Below are 21,209 nucleotides of genomic sequence, written 5' to 3' on the forward strand. Positions count from 1 at the left end.
CTTGCCACAAAGATCGAGGGACTAAGGAACAGTCACGAGGAGTTGAAAAACGCTTTAAACGAAATGCAAAACAAAATGGAAACCACGATGGCTCGGCTTGAAGAGGCAGAGGAGAGAATAGGTGAACTAGAAGATAAAGTTATGGAGAAAGAGGAAGCTGAAAGAAAGAGAGATAAAAAAATCCAGGAGTATGAGGGGAAAATTAGAGAACTAAGTGATACAATAAAAAAAAATAATATACGCATAATTGGTATCCCAGAGGAGGAAGAGAGAGGGAAGGGTGCTGAAGGGGTACTTGAACAAATTATAGCTGAGAACTTCCCTGAACTGGGGAAGGAAAAAGGCATTGAAATCCAAGAGGCACAGAGAACTCCCTTCAGACGTAACTTGAATCGATCTTCTGCACGACATATCATAGTGAAACTGGCAAAATACAAGGATAAAGAAAAAATTCTGAAAGCAGCAAGGGATAAACGTGCCCTCACATATAAAGGGAGACCTATAAGACTCGTGACTGATCTCTCCTTTGAAACTTGGCAGGCCAGAAAGGCTTGGCACGATATCTACAGTGTGCTAAACAGAAAAAATATGCAGCCGAGAATCCTTTATCCAGCAAGTCTGTCATTTAGAATAGAAGGAGAGATAAAGGTCTTCCCAAACAAACAAAAACTGAAGGAATTTGTCACCACGAAACCAGCCCTACAAGAGATCCTAAGGGGGATCCTGTGAGACAAAGTACCAGAGACATCGCTACAAGCATAAAACATACAGACATCACAATGACTCTAAACCCATATCTTTCTATAATAACACTGAATGTAAATGGATTAAATGCGCCAACTAAAAGACATAGGGTATCAGAATGGATAAAAAAACAAGACCCATCTATTTGCTGTCTACAAGAGACTCATTTTAGATCTGAGGACACCTTTAGATTGAGAGTGAGGGGATGGAGAACTATTTATCATGCTCCTGGAAGCCAAAAGAAAGCTGGAGTAGCCATACTTATATCAGACAAACTAGACTTTAAATTAAAGGCTGTAACAAGAGATGAAGAAGGGCATTATATAATAATTACAGGGTCTATCCACCAGGAAGAGCTAACTATTATAAATGTCTATGCGCCAAATACCCAAGCCCCCAGATATATAGAGTAGAAGGAAAGATAAATGTTTTTCCCAGACAAAAACTAAAGGAGTTCATAAGCCAGCCCTGCAGGAAATCTTAAGGGGGTCTGTGTGAATGGAAAGCAGAAAAGACTACAAAGGACCAGAGACATCACCACAAGCGTGAAACCTACAGATAACACAATGACACTAAATCCTTATCTTTTAATAATCTGAATGTAAATGGACTAAATGCCCCAATCAAAAGACATGGGATATCAGAATGAATAAAAAACCAAGATCCATCTATATGCTGCCTACATGAGACCCATTTTAGACCTGAGGACACCGGCAGATTGAAAGTGAAGGGATAGAGAACCATCTATCATGCTATGGGATGTAAAAAGAAAGCCAGAGTAGCCATACTTCTATCAGACAAACTAGATTTTAACCAAAGACTGTAACAAAAGATGAAGAAGGTCATTATAATTGAGGGGTCTATCCATCAAGAAGCGCTAACAATTATAAATGTTTATGCCCCAACTTGGAAGCACCCAAATATATATATCAGTTAATCACGAACATAAATAAATGTATAGATAACAATACTGTGATTGTAGGGGACTTTAATACTCCACTTACAACAATGGACAGATCATCTAGGCAGAAAATCAGTAAAGAAACAATAGCTCTGAATGACACATTGGACCAGATGGGCTTAACAGATATATTCAGATCTTTTCATCCAAAAGCAGCAGAATGCACATTCTTCTCGAGTGCACATGGGACATTCTCAAAATGGGTCACAAAACAGACCTCAACAAATATAAAAGGATTGAAATCATGCCATGCACCTATTTTCAGATCACAACGCTATGAAATTTGAAATCAACCACAAAAATAAATTTGGAAAGCCTCTAAATACATGGAGGTTAAAGAATATCCTAAGGAATGAATGGGTCAACCAGGAAATTAAGGAAGAACTTTAAAAGCATATGGAAGCAAATGAAAATGAAAACATAACAGTCCAAACCTTTTGGGATGCAGCAAAGGCAGTCCTAAGGTGAAAATACAGTGTGATCCAGGCTTATCTCAAGAAACAAGAAAAATCCCAAATACAGAATCTAACCTTACAGCTAAAGCAATTAGAAACAGAGCAGGAAAGAAGCCTCAAAACCAGCAGAAGAAAAGAAATAAAGATTAGAGCAGAAATAATATAAAATAATAATTTAAAAAAGAACAGAACAGTTCAGTGAGTCTAAGATCTGATTTTTTGAAAGGATAAACAAAATTGGTAAACCCTTAGCCAGACTTCTCAAAAAGAAAAGAGAGAACCCAAAGAGATACAATCACAAATGAAAGAGATCACAACACCACAGAAATACAAACAATTATTATAGAAAACTATGAAAAATTATATGCCAACAAACTGGATAATCTGGAAGAAATGGACAAATTCCTAGATACCCATCCACTACAAAAACTCAAATGGGAAGAAATAGAAAACTTGAACAGACCCATAAGCAGTGAAGAAACTGAAGCAGTTATTTTAAAATCTCCCAACAAATAAGAGTCTTGGACCAGATGGCTTCCAAGGGAATTTTATCAGACATTTAAATCAGAAAGAGTTAATTCCTATTCTTCTCAAGCTGTTCCAAAAATAGAATGGAAGGAAGGCTTCCGGACTCATTCTATGAAGCCAGCATCACCTTGATTCCCAAACCAGACAAAGACCCCACTAAAAAGGAAAATTACAGGCCAGTATCTCTGATGAACATGGATGTGAGAAATCTCAACAAGACACTAGTAAATTGAATTCAACAGTATATTAAAAGAATTATTCACCATGATCAAGTGGGATTCATTCCTGGGTTGCAGGGCTGTTTCAATATCTGCAAATCAATCAACGTGATACATCACATTAATGGAAAAAAGATAAGAACCATATGATCTTGTCAATAGATGTGGAAAAAGATTTTGACAAAATACAACATCTTTTCTTAATAAAAACCCTCAATAAAGTCGGAATAGAAGGAACATACCTTAACATCATAAAAGCCATATATGAAAGGCCCATAGCTAATATCACCCTCAATCAGGAAAAACTTTCCCCCTGAGATCAGGAACACAACAGAGATGTCAACTCTCACCACTGTTGTTTAACATAGTGTTGGAAGTCCTAGCCTCAGCAATCAGACAACAAAACAAAATAAAAGGCATCCAAATCGACAAAGAAGAAGTCAAACTTTTACTTTGATACTCTACATGGAAAACCTGAAAGACTCCCCCCAAAAAACCTGCTAGAGCTGATACATGAATTCAGCTCTGAGCCTGGAGCCTGCTTTGGATTTTGTGTGTCTCTCTCTCTGCACCTCCCCCACTCACACTCTGTTGCTCTCTCAAAAATAAATAAACATTAAAAATTAAAAATATATATATTACAAAGAAAGAATTGGAATCATACTGTGTTCTTTGACTGCAAAGGAATTAAACTAGAAATTGTTTAGCAGAAAGATAACATGAAACTAAACAATACACTTTAACTCTTGGGTCAAAGAGGAAATCTCAAGGGATGTTTTTTAAAAAGGTTACACTGAATGAAAATGAAAATAGAACATAGGAAAACTTGTAGAATACAATTAAATCGGAATTTACAGAAAAATTTATAGTACTAAATGCTCATCAAAAATGGGGTAAAGTTCTCAAAAAAAAAAAAAAATACCGCTCAAATTCCTTCCATAAGAAACTAGAAAAAGAGGAAAACAATGCAAAGTGAACAGAAGGAAGGAAATAAAGAGCTTAAAATCAATGAAATTGTAAACAAAACAATACAGAAAAATAAACCAAAATCTCATCTTTTGAAAAGATCAATGAAACTGATAAACTTCTAGCAAGATTGTCATCAGAAATGTAAGAGAATATTAGTAAAAATCCAGCAAACAATGATAGGATAATAAGGGAGCATTATGAGCAATTCTACTCACAGAAACTCAACAACTTAGAAGAAATGGACCATTTCTTATAAACCATGAACTAACTAATGCATCCAAGATTAAATAAATAATATGAATAGTAAAGTACAACTACTTAAGTTAAATTCATAGTTTGTTTCTAATTTTGAAATAGCTTTATTGAGATATAATTTACATTCCACATACTTTACCCTTTTAAAATTTATTATGTAATAATTTTTGGTAGGTTACGTTACCAACTTTTTACAAGTTGTAAAATATATACAACATAGGATTGCCATTTTCACCATTTTTAAATGTACAATTCAGCAACATTAGTTATATCACATTGTTGTGCAACTATCACTGCTATCTATTTCTAACCTTTTTGTCACCTCAAACAGAAACTGTAACCATTAGGCAATAACTCCTAATAACTTCTAATCTACTTTCTATGAAAATCTATTCATTTGCCTATTCTTGATATTTCATATAAGTGGAAACATACAATACTTGTTATTTTGTGTCTGGCTTATTTTACTTAATGTAATGTTTTCAACACTAATCCATGTTGTAGCATGTGCAAGAATTTCATTTCTTTTTGTGCCTGAATATTATTCCATTGTGCATATATACCACATTTTGTTTATTCTGTTGATGGATACTTGAGTTGTTTCTACATTTTGGCTATTATGTATAATGCTGCAATAAACATTTGTGTACAAGTATCTATTCAAGTCATTGCTTTCAATTCCTTTAATACCTGAGTGGGATTGTTGGGTCATATGGAAATTCTATATTTAGCTTTTGAGGAACCACCAAGTTATTTTTATAGGAACCGCACAATTTCTAGCAATATCTGAGCGTCCCAGTTGTTCCATATCCTCATCAACAGTTGTTATTTTTTAATTTTTAAAATAGGGATCCTAGGGGGCCCCTAAAAGCCTCCAACTTCAGCTCAGGTCGTGAGATTGAGTTTTGAGTTCATGAGTTCTAGCCCTGCATTGAGCTCTCTGCTGTCAGCACAGAGCCTGCTTTGGATTCTCTGTCTCCCATTCTTTCTGCCCTTTCCCCCCACCCCCTCAAAAATAAATAAAAACATTTAAAAATAAATTTAAAATAGGCATCCTAGTAGGTGTTTAGTGTATTTTTCATTTCAGTTATTGTACTTTTAAGTTCCACAACTTCTTTCAGCTTTTTCAGCATATTTAGGACAGTTGATTTTGTTTCTTCATTCATCTGGTGATGGACATTTGGGATGTTGGCTCAGGTGCATATATCCTTATGATTGTTATGTCTTCTTGATGGATTAGCCCTTTTTGATGATACAATGTACCTCTTTGTCTCTGGTAATTTTGTCTTAATGCCTGTTTGATCTGATAGTATAGCCACTCCATTTCTGTTATGATTGCAGTTTGCATGGTGTATCTTTTTCTGTCCTTTTGTTTGAAATTTGATATTTGAATCTAAAACGTATATCCAGTATATAGTTGAATCATATTTTTAAATTCTCTGCCAATCTCCACCTTTGCCTGGGGACCTGTATATACTCTTTCTCACCTCCAGGAAGAAGTAGGCAGCCTCTTATTTTTGCTCACTCAGTCTGTGCTGAGCTGGGAATGGGGGGTTGTGGCATCTATCAGTTGAAACCATTGGTTCTGTTTTCCCAAAGGTGGATAGACTGTGCCAGACCTCTCAGAGCTGTAAGACTAACTCAAATGCCAAGTCGTTGGATGGCCCTAGCAACACTGGAGTGTTGGACACACAGATCAACTCTTTTCTTCCCCATGGGAAAGCTGAGGGCTGAGGGCTTGCTTTGTGTTGAATAGAGGTAAGGATTAATGGTATCTACCAGCCCAACCCACCATCTCTGTTATCTACCCAGTGGCTAGATTTTACTGCACCTGTCAGAACTCCACAACTGGCAAGACCTAAGTCAGTTTTCTGGGAGCTCCCAGGAAATTTAAGGTACAGAATGTGAAAAATATGCCCCCCCCCCCCCCCCCCACCAGGTGAAGCTGGTAGCCAGGAGTCTCTCACTGATATGATGTTGTACCATGTGCCTGGACTGTGGCAGAAGGGTGTCCCATATCTCCCTATGGGTTTTGATGAGTCTGGCTTTGCATTCTCCCTAGGTGCAGAGGCTTTCACTCAGTTTTTGGATTTCTCACAAAGGGAATTTCTCCATGAATTGCTGTATCAGTGTGTTTGTCAGAGGAGAGAGGGCCTAGGACATCCAATTCTACCATCTTGCTGACATCTCATTTACACAGAACCTGCTTTAATTTGTCCACAGGTCATTGAGGCTCTTTTCTTTCAGTCTTTTTCTCTCTGTGCTTCATTTTTCCAAACATATTTTCAAGTTCACTGAATTTTTCCTTCCTCTATATTTAATCTCCAATAAAATTTTCTTCTCAGATATTTTTCTTTTATAGAAGTTCCATCTGTATCCTCTATATCTGTCCTCATTATGTTGTGGATTTTAAAAAATTCTTAACCAGAGGCACCTGGGTGGCTCGGTCAGTTAAGCATTTGACTTTGGCTCAGGTCATGTTCTTGTGGTTCATGGGTTTGAGACCTGCATTGGGCTCTGTGCTGACAGCTCAGAGCCTGGAGCCTGCTTCAGATTCTGTGTCTCCCTCTCTCTACCCCTCCCCCATTTGTGCTCTGTCTCTCTTTCAAAAATAAACATTAAAAAAAATTAAAAATTCTTAAACATATTAAGCATAATAGCTTCTTTAGTAATTTTGTACTGATACCATTTCCCCTGCCATTTTATTTGGCCAACCAATTGATTTTTTTCTGGTTTTGTGTCACGTGGTGGGGGGCTTCTTTATACAGATGATGAACATTATGCAATTTACATTGTTGAATGTGGCTATTGTTCCATTTCTTTCAGAGGGTGAAGCTTTGCTCTGTAGGCAGCTAGGTTACTTGCTTGATTCTTTTAAAACTTTAAAAAAGCAGTTTAGGACAAGTCTAAAGTGCTTTAGAGATGGTTGACCTCTGTTCCTTATGTGTGACTCTTCTGGGCTATCTACTAAATGGTATGGGTGATCATCAGGGTCAGAATTAGAAACATCTCTGCCCTGTGTCAGCTCTGGGCATTTTACAACTTGCAGCTCTCTGATTACACTTTGCTCAGACTTGTAGAATCACAACCTACACATGTACTACTTAATGTTAGGAACGACTGAAGAGGACCCTTTCACACATTTCTGAAATTCTCTGCACAGCTTCCTTCTCTCTGGAACTGCTCTCCAACTTCCAGGAACATCAGTCTCTTTGATCTCAATCTTCTCAACATAGACCAGCATGCTCAGTTTGGGATAAACCTTTTTCATTATCTAGAATGTATCTCCAGGTAGGAAGTTGGTGTGATCATACTGCTCACTTAATTTGTATCTTTCTTGTTGAGGATCACAGTCGCTGTTTAAACCTGTTATTCCATCATGGCTCCTTTTGGCTTTATTTTTTGTTCCTGGTGATGGTATAGGGAATAAGCACTCTCATACGTTAATGATGAGAATGTAAACTGTTTCTTTTTTTTTTTTTTTTTTAATTTTTTTTTTTTAACGTTTATTTATTTTTGAGACAGAGAGAGACAGAGCATGAGCGGGGGAGGGTCAGAGAGAGGGAGACACAGAATCTGAAACAGGCTCCAGGCTCTGAGTCGTCAGCACAGAGCCCGACGCGGGGCTCAAACTCACGGACCGCGAGATCATGACCTGAGCTGAAGTCAGCCGCTTAACCAACTGAGCCACCCAGGCGCCCCTGTAAACTGTTTCAAAACAGCATAATCTATTAAAACAAATGTAAAATGTATACATATTTTGACTCAGCAGTCTAATCTGTAGGAATATATTCTGTAGAAATAAAAACACAAATATGCAAGAATAAGCATATAAAGACATTTATTGCCTGGTTTGCAGCAACAAAGAAATAACCTGAATATTCAATCTGTAGAAAATAGGGAGGCTATATCATGGCATTGCTGTTACCATGTTTCTGTTTTGTTCTGTAGGCATTTTTAAAAAGACAAAAGCAAGTGTACAAGAGACACAGCAACCAAATGTAATGAGCAGAATGTCTTTTAAATCCTGACTGAAATAACCCAACTATAATCACTAATATCTCAAAAATTACTAGATATTAATTAAGTCCTTATCTGTTCAAGATACATACCGAAATATGTAGAGGGGAGATGATAAAATATACTGGTTTGGGTACAATAGGGAAGATAGCGGCGTAGGAGGACGCTGGGCTCACTGCGACCTCCTGATCACTTAGATTCCACCCACACCTGCCTAAATAACCCAGAAAACCACCAGAAGACTAGCTTGGCTCTCCGGAGCCAAACGTAGACAAGAGGCCCACAGAAGAGGGTAGGAAGGGCGGAGAGGCAGTGCATGCTACATGGACTGGCAGGAGGGAACCAGGGCAGAGGGGCAGCCTGCCGGCAAAGCAAAGCCCCCGAGTCTGGCTTGCAAAAGCAGAGGGGCCGGACGGAGTATATTTTGACAGCAAGCGGGACTTAATATCTGGGAGGTTATAAGTTAACACCTCTGCTCAGAGAGTGGGAGGGCTGGAGGACAACGCGAGGGAGAGTTGTTGAGCCCCGGATGACAGAGCACAACTTGGCAGGGAACAAAGGCGCTCACCAGCGCCATCTCCCTCGCCCATCCCCCAGCCAAAATCCCAAAGGGAACCAGTTCCTGTCAGGGAACTTGCGTGCACCTGCAAACACCCAATGCTGTGTTTCTACAGATCCATCCCTCTGGCAGTGGGTCTGACTCCCTCCGGTGCCACAGGGCCCCTCCTGAAGCGGATCACCCAAGGATAAGCGAGCTGAGCCTGCTCCTCCTGCCCCTGTGCACCTTGCCGATCCACCCCAGCTAATATGCCAGATCCCCAGCACCACAAGCCTGGCAGTGTGCAAGTAGCCCAGATGGGCCACGCCACCCCACAGTGAGTCCCGCCTATAGGAGAGGGGAAGAGAAGGTACATACCAGTCCGACTGTGGCCCCAGCAGTGGGCTGGGGGCAGACATCAGGTCTGACTGCGGCCCCGCCCACCAACGCAAGTTATTCAAGACAGCACAGGGGAAGTGCCCCGCAGTTCCACACCACTCCAGGAACTATCCAAAATGACGAAACGGAAGAATTCCCCTCAAAAGAATCTCCAGGAAATAGCGACAGCTAACGAACTGATCAAAAACGATTTAAACAATATAACAGAAAGTGCATTTAGAATAATAGTCATTAAATTAATCGCTGGGCTTGAAAACAGTATAGAGAACAGCAGAGAATCTATTGCTACAGAGATCAAGGGACTAAGGAACAGCCAGGAGAAGCTAAAAAATGCTATCAATGAGCTGCAAAATAAAATGGAGTCGACCACAGCTCGGATTGAAGAGGCAGAGGAGAGAATAGGTGAACTAGAAGATAAAATTATGGAAAAAGAAGAAGCTGAGAAAAAAATAAAAAAAATCCAGGAGTATGAGGGGAAAATTAGAGAACTAAGTGATACACTAAAAAGAAATAATCTACGCATAATTGGTATCCCAGAGGAGGAAGAGAGAGGGAAAGGTGCTGAAGGGGTACTTGAAGAAATTATAGCTGAGAACTTCCCTGAACTGGGGAAGGTAAAAGGCATTGAAATCCAAGAGGCACAGAGAACTCCCTTCAGACGTAACTTGAATCCATCATCTGCACGACATATCATAGTGAAACTGGCAAAATACAAGGATAAAGAGAAAATTCTGAAAGCAGCTAGGGGTAAACATGCTCTAACATATAAAGGGAGACTGATAAGACTTGTGACCGATATCTCTACTAAAACTTGGCAGGCCAGAAAGGAATGGCAGGAAATCTTCAATGTGATGAACAGAAAAATAATGCAGCCGAGAATCCTTTATCCAGCAAGTCTGTCATTTAGAATAGAAGGAGAGATAAAGATCTTCCCAAACAAACAAAAACTGAAGGAATTCGTCACCACTAAACCAGCCCTACAAGAGATCCTAAGGGGCATCCTGTGAGACAAAGTACCAGAGACATCGCTACAAGCATGAAACCTACAGACATCAAAATGACTCTCAACCCCTATCTTTCTATAACACTGAATGTAAATGGACTAAATGTGCCAACCAAAAGACATAGGGTATCAGAATGGATAAAAAAACAAGACCCATCTATTTGCTGTCTACAAGAGACTCATTTTAGACCTGAGGACACCTTCAGATTGAAAGTGAGAGGATGGAGAACTATTTATCATGCTCCTGGAACTCAAAAGAAAGCTGGAGTAGCCATACTTATATCAGACAAACTAGACTTTAAACTAAAGGCTGTAACAAGAGATGAAGAAGGGCATTATATAATAATTACAGGGTCTATCCATCAAGAAGAACTAACAATTATAAATGTCTATGCGCCGAATACGGGAGCCCCCAAATATATAAAACAATTACTCATAAACGTAAGCAACCTTATTGATAAGAATGTGGTAATTGCAGGGGACTTTAATAGCCCACTCACAGCAATGGATAGATCATCTAGACACGTGGTCAATAAAGAAACAAGGGCCCTGAATGATACATTGGATCAGATGGACTTGACAGATATATTTAGAACTCTGCATCCCAAAGCAACAGAATATACTTTCTTCTCAAGTGCGCATGGAACATTCTCCAAGATAGATCACATACTGGGTCACAAAACAGCCCTTCATAAGTATACAAGAATTGAGATCATACTGTGCATACTTTCAGACCACAATGCTATGAAGCTTGAAATCAACCATAGGAAAAAGTCTGGAAAACCTCCAAAAGCATGGAGGTTAAAGAATACCCTACTAAAGAATGAATGGGTCAACCAGGCAATTAGAGAAGAAATTTAAAAATATATGGAAAGAAACGAAAATGAAAATACAATAATTCAAATGCTTTCGGATGCAGCAAAGGCAGTCCTGAGAGGAAAATACATTGCAATCCAGACCTATCTCAAGAAACAAGAAAAATCCCAAATACAAAATCTAACAGCACACCTAAAGGAAATAGAAGCAGAACAGCAAAGACACCGTAAACCCAGCAGAAGAAGAGAAATAATAAAGATCAGAGCAGAAGTAAACAATATAGAATCTAAAAAAAACCGTAGAGCAGATCAATGAAACCAAGAGTTGGTTTTTTGAAAAAATAAAATTGATAAACCTCTAGCCAGGCTTCTCAAAAAGAAAAGGGAGATGACCCAAGTGGATAAAATCATGAATGAAAATGGAATTATTACGACCAATCCCTCAGAAATACAAGCAATTATCAGGGAATACTATGAAAAATTATATGCCAACAAACTGGACAACCTGGAAGAAATGGACAAATTTCTAAACACCCACACACTTCCAAAACTCAAACAGGAGGAAATAGAAAGCTTGAACAGACCCATAACCAGCGAAGAAATTGAATCAGTTATCAAAAATCTCCCAACAAATAAGAGTCCAGGACCAGATGGCTTCCCAGGGGAGTTCTACCAGACATTTAAAGCAGACATAATACCTATCCTTCTCAAACTATTCGAAAAAATAGAAAGGGAAGGAAAACTTCCAGACTCATTCTATGAAGCCAGTATTACTTTGATTTCTAAACCAGACAGAGACCCAGTAAAAAAAGAGAACTACAGGCCAATATCCCTGATGAATATGGATGCAAACATTCTCAATAAGATACTAGCAAATCGAATTCAACAGCATAGAAAAAGAATTACTCACCATGATCAAGTGGGATTCATTCCTGGGATGCAGGGCTGGTTCAACATTCGCAAATCAATCAATGTGATACATCACATTAATAAAAGAAAAGATAAGAACCATATGATCCTGTCAATTGATGCAGAAAAAGCATTTGTCAAAATTCAGCAAGGTTTCTTAATAAAAACCCTCAAGAAAGTCGGGACAGAAGGAACATACTTAAACATCATAAAAGCCATTTATGAAAAGCCCACAGCTAACATCATCCTCAATGGGGAAAAATTGAGAGCTTTTTCCCTGAAATCAGGAACACGACAGGGATGTCCACTCTCACCGCTGTTGTTTAACATAGTGTTGGAAGTTCTAGCATTAGCAATCAGACAACAAAAGGAAAGCAAAGGCATCAAAATTGGCAAAGATGAAGTCAAGCTTTCAGTTTTTGCAGATGACATGATATTATACATGGAAAATCCGATAGACGCCACCAAAAGTCTGCTAGAACTGATATATGAATTCAGCAAAGTTGCAGGATACAAAATCAATGTACAGAAATAAGTTGCATTCTTATACACTAATAATGAAGCAACACAAAGACAAATAAAGAAACGGATCCCATTCACAATTGCACCAAGAAGCATAAAATACCTAGGAATAAATCTAACCAAAGATGTAAAAGATCTGTATGCTGAAAACTATAGAAAGCTTATGAAGGAAATTGAAGAAGATATAAAGAAATGGAAAAACATTCCGTGCTCATAGGTTGGAAGAATAAATATTGTCAAAATGTCAATACTACCCAAAGCTATCTACACATTCAATGCAATCCCAATCAAAATTGCACCAGCATTCTTCTCGAAACTAGAACAAGCAATCCTAAAATTCATAAGGAACCACAAAAGGCCCCGAATAGCCAAAGTAATTTTGAAGAAGACCAAAGCAGGAGGCATCACAATCCCAGACTTTAGCCTCTACTACAAAGCTGTCATCATCAAGACAGCATGGTATTGGCACAAAAACAGACACATAGACCAATGGAATAGAATAGAAACCCCAGAACTAGACCCACAAAAGTATGGCCAACCAATCTTTGACAAAGCAGGAAAGAATATCCAATGGAAAAAAGATAGTCTCTTTAACAAATGGTGCTGGGAGAACTGGACAGCAACATGCAGAAGGTTGGAACTAGACCACTTTCTCACACCATTCACAAAAATAAACTCAAAATGGATAAAGGACCTGAATGTGAGACAGGAAACCATCAAAACTCTAGAGGAGAAAGCAGGAAAAGACCTCTCTGACCTCAGCCGCAGCAATTTCTTAACTTGACACATCCCCAAAGGCAAGGGAATCAAAAGCAAAAATGAACTATTGGGACCTCATGAAGATAAAAATCTTCTGCACAGCAAAGGAAACAATCAACAAAACTAAAAGGCAACCAACAGAATGGGAAAAGATATTTGCAAATGACATATCGGACAAAGGGCTAGTATCCAAAATCTATAAAGAGCTCACCAAACTCCACACCCGAAAAACAAATAATCCAGTGAAGAAATGGGCAGAAAACATGAAGAGACACTTCTCTAAAGAAGACATCCGGATGGCCAACAGGCACATGAAAAGATGCTCAATGTCGCTCCTCATCAGGGAAATACAAATCAAAACCACACTCAGATATCACCTCACGCCAGTCAGAGTGGCCAAAATGAACAAATCAGGAGACTATAGATGCAGGAGAGGATGTGGAGAAACGGGAACCCTCTTGCACTGTTGGTGGGAATGCAAACTGGTGCAGCCACTCTGGAAAACAGTGTGGAGGTTCCTCAAAAAATTAAAAATAGACCTACCCTATGACCCAGCAGTAGCACTGCTAGGAATTTACCCAAGGGATACAGGAGTGCTGATGCACAGGGGCACATGTACCCCAATGTTTATAGCAGCACTTTCAACAATAGCCAAATTATGGAAAGAGCCTAAATGTCCATCAACTGATGAATGGATAAAGAAATTGTGGTTTATATACACAATGGAGTACTACGTGGCAATGAGAAAGGATGAAATATGGCCCTTTGTAGCAACGTGGATGGAACTGGAGAGTGTCATGCTAAGTGAAATAAGCCATACAGAGAAAGACAGACACCATATGCTTTCACTCTTATGTGGATCCTGAGAAACTTAACAGAAACCCATGGAGGAGGGAAGGAAAAAAAAAAAAAAAAAAAAAGAGGTTAGAGTGGGAGACAGCCAAAGCATAAGAGACTCTTAAAAACTGAGAACAAACTGAGGGTTGATGGGGGGTGGGAGGGAGGGGAGGGTGGGTGATGGGTATTGAAGAGGACATCTTTTGGGATGAGCACTGGGTGTTGTATGGAAACCAATTTGACAATAAATTTCATAAAAATAAAATAAAATAAAGTATCTTAAAAGATTAAAAATAATAAAATATACTGTTTGGCTTTAAAATATTCCAGCAAAAATATTTGGAAGATTAACAAGAAAAGTAAAATAGAAGTGATTATTAAAAATATGTGATGCTTGGTGCCTGGATGGCTCAGTCGGTTAAGCGTGTGACTCTTGATTTCAGCTCAGGTCATGATCTCACAGTGTGAGATTGAGCCCTGTGTTGGGCTCTATTGCTAAGTGTGGAGCCTACTTGGGATTCTCTGTCTCTCTGTCTCTCTGTCTCTCTGTCTCTCTGTCTCTCCCTCTGCCCCTCCCTGCTCGCTCACTCTCTCTCTCTCTCAAAATAAATAAATAAACATTTAAAAATGCGATGTTGTATCTTATCTATACTTGAATTAAAAAATAAAAATAAAAACGTGATGGGTACATGTCTGTTCATTTTACTATTCTATTTTTGTTACGTTTGGTATGTTCTACAATAAAAAAGTTAAAATAAAACAAGTTACAGATGAGTGGGTAGCTATCTCATTAAAACATACTTTTGTTAGACTCAAATGTGGACCATATTTGAGAACAGAAGGAAACATCACAAGATAAAAACCAAAGTTTTAACAGTAGATGGATGAGCAATAGTGAATGTGATTCTTTTTAATTTACACTGTAACTTTGGTATGGGGTAAACTTTGTTACATAACTTTGTAAGAGGAATGTAGTGACCTTTGAAAAGAATTGTATGCATGTAGGGAAAATAAAGCTTAATTTGAACAGGTATGATGGTATCAGTATACCTTAAAGTAGCAACTAAGGCAGTATAGCAACCACAACCTGTTTGTCTTTATGAATTCTTTGATTAGTGTACATTCCTATCCCCTCACCATTACCTCAATAGGGAAACTCTTAGTTTCAAAATGATTTATGAAATAAAGTACTGAGATAATATTCATTCAAGTTTCATATTAAACCATCTTTTTTAAAAATTTTTTTATTTATTTTGAGAGAGGCAGAGATAGCGCAAGTCAGGGAGGGACAGGGAGAAAGGGAGACAAAGAATCCCAAGCAGGCTCCCCGTGTGGGACGTGGGGCTCAAACTCCTGAAACTGGGAGATCACCTGAGCCAATACCAAGAGTCTGATGCTTAACTGCCTGGGCCACCCAGGCTCAACAGTCTTATAAGAACAGCATCAAGAATAAAAATCTAATTAAATCAATCTAGATGATGAGAGAATAGGGAAAGGGTTGTGAAAACTTGAGCTAGAGGGACTCTTCTTGTATAGTGTACTGATTAATTTTAGAACACAAAAGTACTGCACCACCCACTAAGTTTAACTAACTTCCATAATGCCTTAAATTTTCTCTTATAATTATTCTTTTTGGTCAGCAATGGATTTCTCAAAGTGTGTTCATAACCCAAAGATAGTAAATATTATGGAGGGGAAAGAATTCATGGTCAGGACTGGGAAACAGTGTGCTGAATAATAGTAATATTTTCTTTATTGCAGGTCTTCTTACAACCTTTTAATTCGGCTTGCTCAAAGTGTAATTCATTGGCAATAAGGGAATTTGGTTATGTACCACAATATGCAATGAGACAGAGTCCTCTCCTCCAATGGTATTTAGGAGATTATTATCTCTTGAACATATTTTGGAGAGTCTGGTTCAGAGTATTTTCTAATATGCAAATATGTTATATGCCAAATATATGTCAATGAATTATGATCAATGTAGCAAATATTTTAGGGGCACCTGGCTGGCTCAGTCGGTTGAGCGTCCGGCTTCAGCTCAGGTCATGATCTCACAGTTCGTGAGTTTGAGCCCTGCATTGGGCTCTGTGCTGACAGCTCAGAATGTGGAGCCTGCTTTGGATTCTGTGTCTCCCTCTCTCTCTGCTCCTCCCCAGCTTGCACTCTGTCTCCCTCTCTCAAAAATAAATAATAAACATTAAAAAAAAATTTTTTTAAAGATGAATTTAAATTACATTTGGGAAAACTGATCAGGACACTTGAAAGGGCCAGAAGCATCATTTTCCCCACTTAAAATAATGGAAGTAGGCTCTGAAATGTGGGCATCTGAAAATTTATTCTTCAACATATTATCAGATACAGATAATGAGAAAAGCTGTAGTTAGTAAATTTTGTTTTGATTTCTCATTTAAGACAGTAATAATTTATATAGTTGTATTTTAATGGAGCCACTTGGCTATAATTTTCTTGATAAAAAATTATCTTTCCCTTAAAAAAGTAATTAGAAAATGTAGTAAAATGACTTCTGCTTTTGGAATTTGCTGTAGAAAAATGACCTCCCCTTGATTTTATAAAAAATCTCTACAACTCTAAAGGAATTTCTTCCATAGTTTTTTTGCAGTATGAATTATCTGGTGCAGCAAAATTTATGAACTCTAAAATGGAGGCCTTTCTGCCTTTATGATGTCCTAAAGCTTCTGTCACAGAATAAATTATCTGGTGTTCAAAAAAGGATAGATGGTAAAACCAGACCAAACCCAAACAAGAAACAGAAAGGGATAGATGGTAATAGAATGCTTATATCTTACTGTATTCAAAAATATTCCTGCCCTTTGACTTCTCTAATAGCATATAATAATGATAATACCAGTGATAATAATAGATACTGAGTATCAGATGCTGTCCAAAGGGAGTTACATGTGTTTAATCATCTATAATTCAATCAATGTAATATCATTACATTATTTTACACAAGCTGAGGCAAAGAGAGGTTAAGTAACTTTTCCAATTTCACAGGAAATGGTGAAATAGAGATAGTACTCAATAAAAGATATATTTCAGATTACATTCCAAGGCTATAGAGATTGTTAAAACTGTTTAATAGGGGGTGCCTGGGTGGCTTAGTTGGTTACGTGTCTGACTCTTGATCTCAGCTAAGGTCTTGATCTCAGGGTCGTGAGTTCAAGCCCTAAGTTGGACTCTGTGCTGGGCATGAAGCCTATTTTAAAAATAAAAAATAAAAACATGAAAATGAAAATAAATGTTTACTGTGTTTCAGAAGTTATTTCTGCATTCATTAATATAGGCTTTCTAAAAATGAGTTCATTATGAGCACAAGTAAAAGGATATCCTACATTCATTACGAACATAATATGGGTTCTCTAATATTCCAGAGGTGTTGAATACAGTTGAAGCCTTTTTTATATTAAATCATATTCAAAGCTTTTTCAATTATGAAGCCTCATATGTTGAGTAAGTTGTGAATGACGTCTAAAGTCTTTACCACATTGGACACATGCATAAGGTTTCTCACCAGTATGGATCCTTTGATGTAGAGTAAGTTCTGAGCCACGACTAAAGGCCTTCCCACATTCCTTACATTCATAGGGTTTCTCACCAGAATGAGTTCTTAGATGTTCAGTAAGATGTGAACCACGAATAAAGGCCTTCCCACACTGCTTACATTCATAGGGTTTTTCACCTCTATGAATTCTCTGGTGCTCACTAAGTTGTGAGCCATAAATAAAAGCCTTGTCACATTCCTTACATTTGTAGGGTTTCTCACCTGTATGAATTCTCTGGTGATATGTAAGTTGTGTGGCACGAAAAAAGGTCTTCCCACATTCCTTACATTCATAATGTTTCTCACCATGAATTTTCTCATGTTGAGTAAGATATGCACCACGAATAAAAGCCTTTCCACACTCCTTACATTCAAAGGGTTTCTCACCTGTATGAATTCTCTGATGTTCACTAAGCTGTTTGCCACAAATGAAGGCCTTCTCACATTCTTTACATTTGTAGGGTTTTTCACCTGTATGAATTCTCTGATGTTGAGTAAGATTAGAATTAGAAATAAAGGCTTTTCCACATTCTTTACACTTATAGGGTCTCTCACCTGTATGAACTCTCAAATGGTAAGTAAGTTGTGAGCCACGAAAAAAGGCCTTCCCACATTCTTTACATTCATAGGGTTTCTCACCTGTATGGATTCGCTGATGTTCATTAAGTTGGGAGGCACATAAAAAGGCCTTCCCACATTCTTTACATCTGTAAGGCTTTTCACCAGTATGAACTCTTTGATGATAAGTAAGGTGTGAACCAAGAATAAAGGCCTTTCCACATTCCTTACACTCATAGGGTTTCTCACCACTATGAATTCTCTGATGGTAAGTAAGTTGAGAGCCAAGAATAAAGGACTTCCCACATTCCTTGCATTCATAGGGTTTTTCACCACTGTGAATTCTCTGATGGAGAGTATATTGTGAACAATAACTAAAGGCTTTTCCACATTTCTTACATTCATATGGTTTCTCTCCTGTATGAACTCTCTGATGTTCAGTGAGCTGTGAACCACGAATAAAAGCTTTCCCACATGCCTTACACTGATAAGGTTTTTCATTAGTATGAATTTTCTGATGTTGAATCAGATCAGAACTACGACCAAAGGCCTTCCCACATTCCATACACTCATAAGGCTTTTCACCATTCTGAATCCTCTGATGTTGAATATATGTTGGCTTTTTGCTGAAGGTCTTCCTACGTTTCTTAACTTCAGAGTGTTTTTCTTTATTATGGCTTTTCTCATGTGGAGTAAGGCATGACAGGTAGCTGAAAGCTTGTTCATATTCCTTACATTTGTACAATTTTTCCCTGGTAGGATTTAGTGGATGAAGAGTAGGTGACACAGAATGGCTTTGGGTGGCCTTTTCTCCATAGGTAATTTTCATGTGCATGTAAAGTCCTTCCTGACTTCCCTGTTGATCCTCAAATTTGCCTTTGCCCTCCATATTATCTCTAAGACCATTGTAATCAAAATTATGGCTGATAGGTTTCCTCCTATTTTCCCATTGCAGTGATTCCATTTCATAAGCTCCCTTTTCTGGAGATGACTTTTTGGTCTCACAACTGGATTCCAAGTCTGTAAGATAACAAGAGAGCAAATTCCTTCTTTTTTTTTTTTTTTTTTTTTTTTTTTAACAAGGGGAAATGAAACTTCTAAAATAAAAATGATAGGTAAAATAAAAATTCTGATAAGAACAAATGGCTTAAACAGTGCTGAAATATTTTGTGTAATTAAAACAAAAGGCACAAGGAGAATGCATAGAATGAGGGGAGTTTATAGGGAGCAAAGTAATTAGGAAAACAGTTTAAGTGTGTGGTTCTCAAACTTTGGAGTAGATTAGAATCCAACCAAAGAAGCTTATAAAATAACAAAAACACTCCCCTATAAACATTCAATCAAATGTCTAGTTAGATATCCAATCTACCAACAAGACCTACTACCTGTCCTATTAAAAGTTTATCAAGGGACGCCTGGGTGGCTCAGTTGGTTAAGTGTCTGATGTTGGCTCAGGTCATGATCTCACCTGGCTTTGAGCCCCACATTGGGCTCAGGGCTGACAGCTCAGGGCCTGGATCCTGCTTCAGATTCTGTGTCTCCCCCTCTCTGTGCCCCTCCCCTGCTCACACTCTGTCTCTCTCTCTCTCAAAAATAAATAAACATCAAAAAAATTTTTTTTAAGTTTATCAAGTACGACCACATCCACTACTATCACTCTAGGCCAAGCCACTTGCAATTGTCCCTGCAATCTGTTCTTCACACAGCAGCCAGAGGAATTCATTTACAATGTAATTCATATTACCTTATTCCCCTATAAAAATCTTCTGAGTTTACCATCTTAGAATAATATCCTAAGTTCTTACTTATTATGGCTCACAAGACCTTACTATGGTCCACAGACTCTACATGAGTTTGCCCTTGGCCACTTTTCTGATGTCATCTCTTGCCACTCCTAATTATTCATTTTGTTCTCACCACAATGGCTTCCTTGCTGTTCAAAAATACCAAGTGTATACCTCCGTGTTTACCTTTTGGAATGCTCTTTTCCCAGATACCTGCATGGTTTGCTCTCTCATTTCAGTTTTCCATTCAAATGACACATTATCAAAACACCCAATATAGAAATGCACCTATATTGCATTTATCACTAATGGATATACTAGTTTTAAAGTTTGTGCCTTGTCTGTCTGCCCATGCTTAATCAAAGCAATGACTTTGTTTCATTCTCTGCTTTATTTCTAGTACCTAGAGCCATTACTGGACATTCAGTATTTATCAGCAACTTTAAAAATACAAATTTTCTTTCATTTTTCATTTCTCCAGATGCTTCTGATATTAAAAAAAAAATTGAGAATACTGCTTAAAACCTTTCAATGGTTTACCCCTTTGTACTTCAAATAAAATCCAAATTCCTGTTCAAAGCCTAAAAGCCCCTGCATGATCCATTTCTTGATTACTTTTTTCACCTCATTTTGAACCACCACTATCTTCAGGAACAATGCTCTAGCCTTACTGGTTTTATTGAAGTTCCTGGAACATATAAAATCCTTTCCCATTTCACACTCTCACATGCTGTTCTATCTGCCAGGAATGCTCTCTGCATGGCCAGTTCCTTTTTGTCTGAAATGTCCTAACTAAAATGGCAGCTGCTCAGAAAGACTATCCCTGAAAACTTGAATTGGGTTCATGATTTATCTTATTCTCTCATTTATCTGATTGTCTATACTTGTCATATAACTTTAATATGTAGAAGAACACTATCTAATGTGACTGGAACAGCAGCCACCATCTCTGACAACAATGCACATAAGCTGTAGAGTGTAATAGAGGATGGTGTTGAGAAAGGAAATAAACATAAATCAATAAATTGGAGATTGAACAGTCTTTAGAAATGAGTCAGAAATCCAAGGAAAACCTGCTTTTGTTGAAAAGCAGAAAGAAATTGTAAACAACAACAAAAACAAAAAACCCCACACAGCTCAGTTTAATATCAACTCATGTCAGCAAAATGTACTGGGATGAGAGTACCTGGCTTTTTACTTTGTCAGAGAAGCACAATATCATTTATAAAACACTAGGTAAGAACCCAACTGGAATATGGTGATCAAGGGAACAGTGTAAGGAACCAAATGAATCCAGTTTAGGTCCTAAACTGCTCTCCATGTCACATATAGTAACATGATTAAATAGTTCTTTTTTGATGTTTATTTAT

General features: G+C 37.9%; 2 protein-coding genes across 13 annotated transcripts in view; one reads left to right on the top strand and one right to left on the bottom strand.

The window, feature by feature from the left end:
• The window catches only part of ZNF790 (zinc finger protein 790), a 57,298-nt gene that overhangs the window by 29,274 nt on the left and 6,815 nt on the right, over window positions 1-21,209 (top strand). The window lies entirely within an intron of this gene.
• LOC109251419 (zinc finger protein 30 homolog) overlaps window positions 14,619-21,209 on the bottom strand; it is a 58,988-nt gene continuing 52,397 nt past the window's right edge. For all 12 annotated transcript variants that reach the window (XM_019422977.2, XM_019422983.2, XM_019422979.2 and 9 more), the window contains one exon: window positions 14,619-19,075. In XM_019422977.2, coding sequence (XP_019278522.2) covers window positions 17,382-19,075 — 1,694 coding nt within the window. In that variant the 3' untranslated portion in view covers window positions 14,619-17,381. The remainder of the gene's footprint in view (window positions 19,076-21,209) is intronic.

This window comes from Panthera pardus, unplaced genomic scaffold (assembly GCF_024362965.1).
Source record: "Panthera pardus isolate Hobbes unplaced genomic scaffold, ASM2436296v1 HiC_scaffold_18, whole genome shotgun sequence".
Taxonomy (NCBI): Eukaryota; Metazoa; Chordata; class Mammalia; order Carnivora; family Felidae; genus Panthera; species Panthera pardus.